The sequence below is a fragment of the Callorhinchus milii genome, unplaced genomic scaffold (assembly GCF_018977255.1).
Source record: "Callorhinchus milii isolate IMCB2004 unplaced genomic scaffold, IMCB_Cmil_1.0 Scaffold2, whole genome shotgun sequence".
In the NCBI taxonomy this organism is placed as follows: domain Eukaryota; kingdom Metazoa; phylum Chordata; class Chondrichthyes; order Chimaeriformes; family Callorhinchidae; genus Callorhinchus; species Callorhinchus milii.
Window position 1 is genome coordinate 8,813,239 of NW_024704743.1, and position 12,786 is coordinate 8,826,024.

Below are 12,786 nucleotides of genomic sequence, written 5' to 3' on the forward strand. Positions count from 1 at the left end.
CGTCCTGTCAGAATAGTCACAGGTTAGGAGCTAAATATAGTTCAGAGCATTTCTTAGGTTCCACACTAAGCTTCGTGAACATTTTCGCCCGGTTTAAAGCCAAAAAAACAACTGCAGTGAAAAAACATTCTTATAATAATAATCTTAATGTACATTTGGTAAGAAGTAACTGTTTATTAGCTCACAAAATGTTCAGTGAGTTTTTTAAAAATAAAACCCAGCTGGCGCTTTATTTTTTCCGTTCTGTGACCATTTTCTCCTCCCACCTCTACCATCCTCTCCTGAAGGTATACCTTCATTCCCCTATGAACTGAGGTATAATATGATGGGCACCAAACACCATCTGATGCCACACAAAAGGGCTATTATTCCCTTGTGAGCGTAGCCAGTCAGGGTTGGCTGACATGTACCACAGATCAATCACAACAGCCTAGATCCACGCACATGCACGATCCAGGCATGGCCTTTGGATAGTGATATTGGGGCCTGGGCTGATTCGTTGAAGACAATTGCTGTGCCTCAACTGCTCCTTTGGCTGAGATCAGCTAATCCAGCTCAGACCAGGAGAGATTCAAACTTGTGAACCTCCAGATAGCTCCTGGAAAGTAATAAAACTTTTAGCACAGTACCCGTGGAGCGAGAGGGAAAGGAAGGGTGCATAATCTTGTCAGGAGGTAAAACTGATCTAAGGAACCGTGATACTGTTAATAAGCTGCTATTCTTTAAAGTTAAATGAAGCAACTCATTGAAGTAACAATAAAGGACTCCATTTAAGGATTTTCCCAAATTCCATATGATCTTACATCGGTAGTTAGGCCTTTAGCCTTTCTAATCCACCTTCCTCCGGAATATCGCCAGATTATCGCCAGATTACGGCACTACCTCACCCCTCACGCCGCTGAAACCCTGGTTCACGCCTTTGTCACCTCAAGGCTGGACTATGGGAACTCTCTCCTCGCCGGCCTTCCCGCCACCTCCCTCCACAAGCTGCAGGTCATTCAGAACTCTGCAGCTCGTGTACTGTCCCGCACCAGGCTTCGCGATCACATCACTCCCACCCTCGCTCGCCTCCACTGGCTCCCCATCCCCAGAGGATTGATTTCAAGATCCTCATCCTCACCTACAAGGCCATTCACGGCCTTGCTCCCTCCTACCTCTCCAACCTACTATCCCCCTACCTACCTACCCGTACCCTCCGTTCCTCTGGCTCCGGTCTGCTCCATGTCCCCCGCCCCAACCGCCCTACTATCGGTGGTCGGGCCTTCAGCCTCTCAGCCCCCAGGCTCTGGAACTCCATCCCCCAGTGCCTTCGCCTTGCTTCCTCCCTTTCCTCCTTCAAGGCCGGTCTCAAAACCTTTCTCTTTGACCGTGCCTTCAGCTCCCCTCTCGACTCTCTTCCTCCTCCTCGCTCCCTCCCTTCCCTCCCCTCACCCTGACCATTCCCCCTCCTCTCTCCCTCCCTTCCCTCCCCTCACCCTGACCATTTCCCCCCTGCTCGGGTCATGACCCAACTGTGCAGCGCCTTGGGACGTCCTCCTGACGTGAAAGGCGCTCTATAAATGGAATCTTGTTGTTGTTGTTGTGTGCAGCGCCTTGGGACGTCCTCCTGACGTGAAAGGCGCTCTATAAATGGAATCTTGTTGTTGTTGTTGTTGTTCCGGAACTTCATCTCAGAGTCCCTTCAACTCGCCCCCTCCTTTGCCTCTTTCAAGACCCGTTTCAAGACCTTCCTCTTGGACTGTGCCTTCAATCATCCTCTCACCTCCAGCCACTTGCTCTCAACCCCTCTTGCCTCCAATTCCCAGCTTGGGTTCAAACTCCTCTCTGTCCAGCGCCTTGGAACGAGCTCCCAACATGAAAGGCACTATATAAATGCAATTTGTTATTATTGTTTATGGAGATGGTCTTTAAAGCTAAGAATGGGAGGATTTCGGACCTCGCACGACACTGAATCTGGTCATATTTATCAATTAATATTTTAAGTTAATAAGTTAATTCGTATTTTTCAAAAAAAGAAAATATATTAATTCTTAAGAATTTAAAATCTCGTTTAACTTGAGCTAAGATTTCTTCAAGTTCACATACCTCAGGCTTATCGTTTGACAGTACCAAAGGCTCTGATATTCTGCTGTTTGACAAGCTGGTGATGTGATCTTGTGGGGTAAGACTGTACAGGTACAGTATCACTTTCCTGTCACTTTGCTACCAGCAGCCTGGTGAAGGACCAGCGATGCTGTTGTGCATCATTTTATTAGCAGGTCTGAATGTCTTATTTCCTCAGAGAGCTGAAATCTCAACCAGAGTAACCTGAATGCAGCTGTTTGAACAGCAGGACATTGCCATCCTTTTTGCTCTTTCACCACAAATGCAAGCTAAGGTAATATTAATTGTGAGATACCTCTCCAGCCCTTTAGCTTACAGGCTTGGGAACAATTGCTTCCAAGTCTCGTCAGTCAGCGAGACAGATTGGTCAACAATCAGTTGGGCGTCCTGCAAAGCTGCCTGGCTTTTGGCAAAACTGCACAGAGATCTTGATGGTAGTGTGTGGGGGAGGGGGGGGATTGAGGAAAGGGTCGGCACACACACAATAAAGACAACAGTGCACAGTGGGCCAAGACAACAATGGTAGAGTAATAATAATAGTAATCCCTGCATTTGATCTAGCGCCTCATCACATCTCAAAGCGCTTCATAGGATATACCGTGGGTATTTGTGAGTGAATGCAGCAACCAATTTACTCACAGAAATGTCCCACAAACAGCCATGGAGTGAGTGACCAACTTATTTGGGGAATTGTTGGCCAGGACACTGGAAGAAACTCCCTTTTCTTTTTGAATAGTGCCACAGGATCTTTAACATCTGCCTGGAAAGGCAGCCACAGTTTAACATCACATCCCAATTTAGGGAAATCCCCAATTGAAAGCTCTATTGCCCTAAAGTAGCATTTCAGCACTAAATAAAGTTGTTTTGCTCTTTTTGTTAGCCATGTCTTTTTGATCAGCTGGGTGTCTGACACATGCAGAAACCCATCACCGTGCTTAAGAGTATCCCAGCAAGACTGAGAGTTGCACATGTGAATGTCACCTACACATGGATAAGGCTTATTATAATAAGTATGGATTACTAATAATAATTTGGAGTTTAGGAAGGCTATGAGCATAGGGATGAATACAGTATTGGGGATAAAATAGAAAAGAATGAATGGTTGTGACCAAATGTGAGAGGTTGTAGGTAATAATAATTCTTGCATTTGATATAGTGCCTTATCACATCTTCGAGACGTCTCAAGGCCCTTCACAGAATATGGCAGTGTCCCACAAACAGTGGATTGAGTAAAATTATTATTTAAAAAAAATTGAAGGGATTATTACCCCCGGAAAGCGATCTGTCAATCGACTAACATCCAGGTTCCTACTTACTGCTAGGTAAACAGAAGTATGTGGAGTAAGGAAACTTGCCTAAGGTTTCGCCCCGCCCGGGAATCGAACCCAGGTCCTCTCCCTTGTGAGACGAATGCTCTAACCAATACATCATATATAGGACTTCACAGTCATAGACATGGGAAGGATCATCTCGATCGCCTATGATAGTTATTGTGCAGAATCTTGGAAAATTATCCTGAACTGAGCCTTAACCTGGAAGCTGGCTTTCTACAGTTCTTTTTGTATATTGCACAAAACTGGATTTCAAGTTATCACTGAGTTCAAAAATTCTGCAAAATCTTAAAAATGGATGTAATATAAATAATCCTTGCATTCGATACAGCACTTTTCATGTTGGGAGGTCATCTCAAAATACTTCACAGGATTTACTGTAAAGTGTAACAACTGTCATTTCATACGATTATTGATTAAAGCAAATTGTGTGTTTATATGGTGAAAGAGGGGAACCAATATTAGAACCAGCAATGCATTAACCTGTAGTACAGACACTGTGTGAGAAGATGCCAACCTTCCTTTTCTGCACATAATCTGTGATCAACAATGCCTCTTACCTGGGAATGCTGGCGATTCGGGCAGCGTTGGCTCCTCGGTTCCGAGAGCAGTATTGCCATCTACAAAGGAGGAATAACATAAGAAATCAGGTGAAGACACTCAGATGGCAACTCGATGATACTAGGCCTGAGTTGACTGACTCTGCTGTTCGTTCACCTCTGAGCTCCCGGGTTCCAACCAGACTGAGCCTCATGAAAGGGGACAAAAGTTTCCCTGCCAGTAAATGCTGTTAGAGAAACACCATTGTGGCTTCCAATCTCATGCTCCTTTGAGCAGTGGCCTGTTCTCAGACATGGGAACCTTAGTTGAATTTACCAGGAGCATTGAGACAAGCTGTAGCAAACCTACCTATTGCACTTGCTGAAACTTGCCAGCTCACCACATCAAACCAACCACAATACGATACAAATTTACATTTATCCACGTCATTACGGAGTTATCAGGAAGTTCCATGTAGTGATTTCCCAGTTACAAAATGAGTTTAATATTCTGAAGTGTCTTGCTATGTGGAGGTAAATCTGAATTGTAAACACAACAGTTACGTAAAAACATTATGTTACAATAACCTGAGGAACCTTAATAATAATCTTTGCATTTAATATAGTGCCTTATCATGTTGTTGAGATGTCTTAAAGCACTTCACAGAATATATTTTGTGGGCGATCCTTATATCAGGCACTTGAAATTTCCTATGTTCCTAAGTTTAAGAACAATACTGTCTATGAATTTAAGATGGTGCAGAATTTTGGAAAAGTCTTAAAAAGCCTTAGAATAAATAATAATAATCCTTGTATTTGAAGTAGCACCTTTCAAGTCAGAAAACTGTTTCAAAGCACTTTGGAGGATTTACTGTAACGTGGAATGACTATGTATTTTGTCAGCCTTAATTTGGAGAAGTTTTTTGGGAGCTGCAGAAAATCAGTTTCTAAATTAAGTTTAGATTTAAAGATTGTTTTACAGAATTGCACCATGGTCTTACATTTTAAGACATTGGTCTTAAACTGAAGATGGTGAGAAATGTCTGAGCCCAGGTAGCATAATAACAGGGTGTAATTGGAAACAAAGTAGACACATCAGATTGGAGCATAGGAACGAACATACAGGGATTGATAAAAAAATGCACTCTATCTTGTTCAATTTGATCAACGTGGGCAAACAATTTCAACTTCAGACCAAGCTACCAGCTATTAAGTGCAGCTTTGTGGAGCTTCATACAAAAACTGAGATTTTAGCGTCTTAGGCTGTGAACGAGAACGGTATGGGTTAAACTACAACAAAGCTACATTTTGATGTGGTAAAGAGTACTTGTCCTGCTAACAGTGATGTTAATCCAGACTGTCCTGCTATCCAGAAAATCAATGATACTACAAAAACCAAGACTTGCACACTGCACCAGTATCGCCAGTATCGTGGCGGCTTCAGGCACCTTTCACATAGAATGACTGTTCTAAAGCACTTTGTGAAGACGATGGGGATCACCAGGCAGAGAGGAGACAACCGGAAATTGAGAATACAAGGAATGGTTTATAGTCTGCTAGGTAAATCCTTCTCTCATCTCTGAAAACCAGCCTGTCACTCCTCGTCACTAGCTTTCTTGTCTTTACTTAGAGAAGGGAGATTCTCACTTATTTGTGCCATAAATCCCCCGAATATAATTAGGCAGTTATGGCTGTTTGTGAGACATTGCTGTTCCTCCTAAGCTCCAAATATACCGTCTTACACTGTATTCCTTCTCCATACAACCACAGAAATTGACAACACAGAAGGAAATTTGGTCCATTGTGATGACTCCTTGACAAAGCAAACCATTCAATTTCATTTTCCTGCCTTTTCCCCATAGCTCTGCAAAATTACTCCTTTTCGGTTAGGTCTCAATGACGTGATAAAGTGTTATATCAAATGCAAGGATTCTTCTTATTATCTATCTAGTTCCTTTTTGAAAGCTAATCTGCCTCAACTACCGCACCCAGGAGAGCAATCCACATCCTGAAAACTGTCAGTTCAAAAAGAATCCTCCTAATTTCTCCCTATGCTGCTTTATTATTAGCTTAAATTGAGGCCCTCTAGTCAATGATCATCTGTTAAACTCATTCTTTCGCAGGACCTCACACCTGTTGATCACCCTCACTCGTGCCTGTACAACACAAGGTTACTTGGATGATACTAGAGATGAGAGGTTATAATTATGTGAAGACACCTAAAAAGTTGAGATAGCTTTTACTGAAATGGTTAACAGTGGATCAAACAAAGCTTTCAAAATTATGGATAATTTTGATGGAGTGAGTAGAGAAAAATATTTCACTCTCCAATGATAATAATATTAATAAGCCTTGCATTTGACATAGCACTTTGCACGTCTTCTAGATGTCTCAAAGCGCTTCACAGAATATACTGTAAAGTGAATTGACTGTATATTTGTGGGTGAAACGCAGCAGCCAATTGCACACAACTGTGTCCCACAAACAGTCGTGGATTGAAGTGACCAATTTTTTTTTGTTTGTTTCTTGGGGGATTATTATCAGGTGTGTGGAGTAAGGAAACTTGCCCAAGGTTTCGACCTGCCGGGAATTGAACTATGTTCTCACTTGCGAGGCAAGTGCTCTAACCACTGAGCTACAGGACTTCAATATACGCATAAATTGAGCATTTACTAGCAAAACAAAAAGTAGATTTTTAGAAGAGGGTTGGTTAGAATATGGAATGATTTATCATAAATGTCTGTTGAAGATAAGTCCATAAAAAAAATCTAAAAGGGAAATTAGGTGTCAGCCTAGCTCAGTTAGGATTCTGTGTTGGGAGACTTTGAGCTCACTGTATAGGCTAGTATAGTGCAGAATTGGGAGAGTGCTGAGTTGCTGGAGATGCTGTCCTTTGGATAAGATGTGAAACCAAGGTCCTATCTGCCTCTTCGCCAACAAATTCAGTCACTACATATCACAGTGCAGTATTAACTGTGTGTTTTGGTGTGATAAGGCTATATCAAATGCAAGGAACTCCATCCTGTGACTCCATCCTTGACTCCCTCCTACTCACTTCCTCCTTTCCTTCCCTCATTCGGAGCCAGACCCAAGAGTACCTCTCTAATTTGGTTGTCCCCTCTGCCCCCCCACCCATCGGCTCCCACCCTCTCCCTACCCTCGGCTTCCACCCTCAGCTCGGGTGCCCAGTCAACAGTGTCAAATGCTTTGAATGTCATTGCATTGTATTCAGCTGAGTTGGTCAATGGAAAAAAAGGTATTAATATTACTTTTTTTGTGTTTTCACTCTTCAGAGTGACACTGCAGTTCCTGATAAAGGAAAATGATGATTAAATGGTTAACTACAATTAGCTAAATGAAGATGTAAAGGTAAGTTTATTAGTCAGGTGAAAAATGGGGGGTGGAGATGTTATCTGCTTTATAGATTTTGCCCTTGAATCGTTGGCAAACATGCGGATGTTGAAGGTTAGAGAAATTAGGTTACGAGGATGGTTTATGCACCTGTAAATTCGAAGCCATCACCTGTTCCACTGTGGCAGTTTCCAAGATCCTCATCGCATTCATCTGAGTCTAAGGTTGGCGGGAACGTCGGCACTGTAATTGGAAGATTCACGCGTCAAGAATTTGCAGCATCTAAAATGTCCTTATACCCATTAATCAAACCCCCTACAGAAAACACACCACTGATTAGTAATCTAAAGACATTCTCCATCAAACCAACCAGAACTGCTGTTACTCCTAAGCAATGGGAGATCTGCTTCCAGAGGATTTTTAATCATGAGTTCAATAAAGGTTGGTATTCAAGCTGAACTTAGCCTTTGAGTAAATAACCTGCACACACAATCTCTCTTTCAAATTCTAAAAGCCATTAAGGTTGAGACGCTAGTTACTCCCTGTATGTAAAGGTCTTATGGTTTCAACAGTTAGCAGCACAAAATAATACTGAAGAACATTTCACACTTGAGAACCTGCATTGTTTAGAATTGTATTAGTATAAAGCAGTTTATCTTAGCAGTCGGTGCTGATTGTTAAATGGTATCTGCAGCCTGAAAGCAAAAAAGCACACTGGTATTGTTTACTGATGCAACAAACTCTGTGGCGAGGATTACTACCTTTTCAACGGTGGTCACCTCCCTCCTTTCATTTCCCCCTCAACTCCTGCCCACCCCCGAGCTTAGTGTCAAGTATTCAGCGTAAAGCACTCTGAGATGTTAATCCAAGGTGCCATATTAATGGAAGTTTTTTGTTGTTGTAGTAATGGGGCCAGAATGCGATATAAGCAAGTCAGAACTCACCGTGCTCAACGTGAGACTTCTGTGTGCCCCTGAAGTTATTGCATGATTCACCAGCGCATTCACTCATAATAATAATCCTTGACTTGTATATCTGGCATTTATAATATCAAAACTTTGCAAAGCGCTTCTGAGTTTTCTGAAAGTGTGGCGATTGTGTATTTGTGGGTGAACTTTTAAGAAGGTTTTTCTAATTACTGGTATTAATTTACTTAGGTTGAGCTGCACTGCTAGTCACATTACTGTCCCCAGTGAAACACTGCAACTATTTCACACAGGTAAGTGTCAAGATAATAAAACTAATAATAACCCTTACATTGGATATAGCACCTTTCACATTGGGAGGTTGTCTCAAAAGAGCTTCAAGGAATTTTACTGCAAAGTTTAGTCACTGTATCTTGTGGGTGAATATGGCAACTAATTTGTTCACAGCATTATCCCACAAACAGCCTCAAATTTTATTTAGGGGATTGTTGGCCAGGTTTGCATTACAGATATTCAAACAATACTGGCCCTGCACTGTCCAGTAAGCAGCAAGACAATAGGAATAAACCCTGATCCCAGGTGGATTTCAACAATAGAAACCATTGGTAAATTGCTTGTGATTTAACCACAAACTCTACATCTGCAGTAATTGTGTACTGCTAAAAATAAATGTGCTCCACTTGTCAGAGTAAATGCCATGGAAAAAGGCATGCTCCTGAACTACTATACATCCGCATTAACAATACTTTCAAATCAAAAGCTACCGCATGCTGAAAATTGTGAGATGTGATATGATGTTTAGCACATGTCTCATGTATCATAGCTGAGGCCAGTCGATATTTAACAAACCAACGTTGGGACATTGAACTCGCAGCCTAGGCTGACACTCCAATACAGAGCTGGGGCTCAGAGCTCTGCAATGATGGAAGTGCCGTCCTTTGGATGATACGTTAAACCAAGGCCAGCAAAGCAATTTACAGTAAATCCTGTGAAGCTCTTTATATCAATATGCATTTGATATAAAGGCATTATATCAAATGCAAGGATAATTATTATTATTACAGAGTGACAAATAAGCCTCTGAGTGTGTGAAAGTTTATGTACCTTCAATATCACAGCCAAGCAGCTCCATGCGCAGTCCCAGTCCAGCTGGCGATGCTCGCTCAGGGTAGACACGAATGTATCTTGTTAACATCGGCTCGAATTTCCGAATTTCAGGCGTATCATAATTGCTATTTCCTTCGAATGTCTAGACAGCATGAAAAAGAACAGCAGATATGGGTTGAAGCCATTAATAAAAGCGATGTACGGCAGACAGATGCCACTGGTCTCTGTATTTCCAATGGTAATTTAGTTATTCGTTTGTTATATTTTAAAAGTTAGGAAAACTTAACCTCAAACTTCAAAATGTAGAGGGTTTGAGGTCTATCTCTGGAGAAATTAAAGCCTTGTGGGGGCACCTGGATTATGGAACTACACAAGTAAATACAATTGGACACAGGATTTTTGTTTCCACCACCAAATTGTATTAAGAATAGAAAGAGAAATGAGAGCCAAACTATTGGCACAGGGTGGGAAAGCTGGGGTCCCTGATAGCTTTGCTGGTCGTGTGGATCCGAATCCTACAGACCAGAAATTTCACAGATTCAATCTTCCCGTGATTCCTGAGCCAGTTGATTTTGGATACCTTAGAAGCACAGAAATCTACAACACAATCGGGGATCATTTGAATGACTGTATTCGTGACAGATATTTTAGAGGACAAAATAGCCAGGGTTTCCATTCCTGTTTACTATCCACTGGAATAGTTTTCACTGGAAAACACATGTATCAGTGATAAAATTATTGGGCTTCGTTGCAGTCCTCCTCCCCTCGTGGTTGTATGGGGTGCTGATCCACAGTGTCTGGGCTCACACATGAGGATTGCCCACTTTGTTACCATCCTTCAGATGAGACATTAAACCAAAGTCCTGCCTGCCTGTTCAGGTGTATGTTACCTTTCTTTTCGACTGCACCTTTGGTCACCTTCACCCCCCTCCCCGTGGCTCGATCCCAGGATCCGAAACTGTAAAGCGCTCTGAGATGCCGTCCGGGTGGAGGGTGCTATATAAATCCAAGTTGTTGTTGTTAAAGATCCCATTGAATCATTTGAAAAGGAAGGGAGTTTCTCACCAATGTCCTGGCCAACAATCCTCCAGATAAATTTGGTCATCCACTTCATGGATGTGTGACACTACCCTGCATGAGCGGCACTATATAAATGCAAGTTGTTGTAGTTTATTTGTCGGACTTTGCTGTGCGCAAATTGGCTGCCACATTTCCCTACAAAATGCACAGTGACTATACCTCACAGTAAAATCCTGTGAAGTGCTTTGAGATGTGATAAGGTGCTATATCAAATGCAATGATTATTATCTTTGACTGGGATGTCACCAGGAGCAAAACCCCCTCAAAGTAATAATAGTCACATCACCCAGAAGCCTTCACCCTAATTTTCTGTGAACATTCGCTGTGATTTAATTAACTAGCACAGAAAGTAAACAGAGTCTAAAAGTAGCTCAATTTCACTCTCATGTCAGCCACTGATCAAATCAGGTACTGCTTATATTTCCCCAGTGAGGAGCAAATGTTTGGAATGGTTTTAGAGAAATGTGCTATTGAAAACTGTGGGATTTTGTTTGCATCCATGTTTTGTGTACTGGATTCAATCTTTGTGTTATTTTCTCTCAGCGATTCATGCAAACAGTCAGCACGAGGAATCGATGATGATCTGTTGATCAACTCATTCAACCAAAACTGGGTGAGTGTCCATTTTAGAATGGTGATGATAGTTAGAGAGATAGCTTACAGACTGAGATAAGCAAATACCCTCAGCACCGTTATATCGCTGAGGGTCAATAAAATCCCAACCTGCCTTATAACATGGCTGGTTTCACTGCGCAAGGAGCAGCCAACAGGCTTCATGTGCACGTCTTGTGTGCAAGAAGTGATGTTGCTAGCCTCCTGATGACCTGGAAGTTGACCGTTTTTAGCATTTTTGCTGCTTGTTTTGCTATATCTTTATAATGCGAAGATGGGTTTTATTCCGCTCCTCTTCTGTTTGTCTCAATTTACAGAAAATTCGTTACTCTCTGGCATCTCATCCGAGTGACCATTATCCAACTCGACAGTGAGTGAGCGCTGCCCCTGACCTGGCAGGACTCAAATGCAAAGGCTGAAAGTTTTTCAGTGCAGTGATATTTGGCAATACGCTACCGTATGCATTTAATATGCAGCCTCATGTCCGCTCACCTTTGGTTTCATGCTGCCAGGATTTGAGACCATCTTCCAGTCAGATCCGTTTGTGCTGTAGGCAAGCTTGAACTTTCGCATGTACACCTTGTTTTCCCTCTGCTTTGCCCCCTGAATGATAAGGCTTCGCACCTCCTTCTCCACTCCCAGATCGATCTGCAGCCACTCGTTATTATAAGGCCGACTGGCTGATTGCAATGCCCAGCCCGATCGACTGGTGAGTAGCCGAGCATGTTCAGGGGCCCAGTAACGGTCCACAGTGGATGAAGCAGTGACCTGATTATCAGAGATAAGGCCAGATACCATTCCTAGCATTCCAGAGCAGGGGCGATCTGTGCAACATAGTGAATGATGGTTAAACAGCAATAAAATAATATTTCTTGGAAGAGATAAATAAAACGGGCTACACAATGCATCACTGCTGATACACTGACAGGCTGGTGTCGAAGAGAAATCGAGATAATGAACAGGTTTCAATTAAAGCACAGCACAGCTGATAAAACCATTGTAAGACAGTGATTGTGTACTTTGTGGGTATATAGAATACAATGCACTATGAAACTAATTACTGCGAAGCGTTTGGAGGCATTTTTATAGCCTCTGGAAAATTGAAATGTCTCAAAACACTTCACAGTAATTAATTTCACGATGCATTCTATTCTATAAACCTACAAAGGACACAGTCACTACAATCTACAGCAAATTCTGTGATTCACTTTGAGACATCTTGACAAGGTGATAAGCCCTTAAATGTAAGGATTATTATTAGAATTATTATTGTAGACAAACATGCCATCATTTTGGTACACAGTACAATCAGTATGAAGTGAATGCTCAATTTTATTCAGAGGATTGTTGGCCAGGTCAGTGAAAGAAGCCCTCTTCTCTTTTTGAATAGTGCCAGGAATCTTTAATAACGTCCACATGAAGAACAGACAGACAGGAACAACATCTTGTCTAAAGGACTCTACCTCCAACAATATAGTGCTTCCCCACAAACTGCAATGGATTGTCAGCCTACACTATAAGCTCAAGACATAGCTAATTCCAGGAACTGACGCATGTTATTGAAGACCAAACCATGCAATGTAAACTTTGCCTTTAAAGGTAATGATCTGATTTGTTATGTTAAGTAAATCCTGCTACTTTAAACTTTATTTCCTTTGCAGTTTTGGTTGACTACATCGACTGACTCGGTTGGTAGCACTCTCACCTCTGAGTTAGAAGATTGTGGGTTCAAGCCCC

The 12,786-nt window shown here is 42.1% G+C and overlaps 1 protein-coding gene across 2 annotated transcripts in view; it reads right to left on the minus strand.

Annotated features, from left to right (window-relative positions):
• nrp1a (neuropilin 1a) overlaps nt 1-12,786 on the minus strand; it is a 137,416-nt gene that overhangs the window by 22,869 nt on the left and 101,761 nt on the right. Inside the window, exons 9-12 of one of the 2 annotated variants that reach the window (XM_042331856.1) lie at nt 11,542-11,873; nt 9,355-9,499; nt 7,496-7,567; nt 3,995-4,054 (exon numbers count right to left, since the gene is read on the minus strand). In XM_042331856.1, coding sequence (XP_042187790.1) covers nt 3,995-4,054; nt 7,496-7,567; nt 9,355-9,499; nt 11,542-11,873 — 609 coding nt within the window. Of the gene's footprint in view, nt 1-3,994; nt 4,055-7,474; nt 7,568-9,354; nt 9,500-11,541; nt 11,874-12,786 lie in introns of both variants that reach the window. The other variant, XM_007908928.2, reaches the window with a different exon arrangement.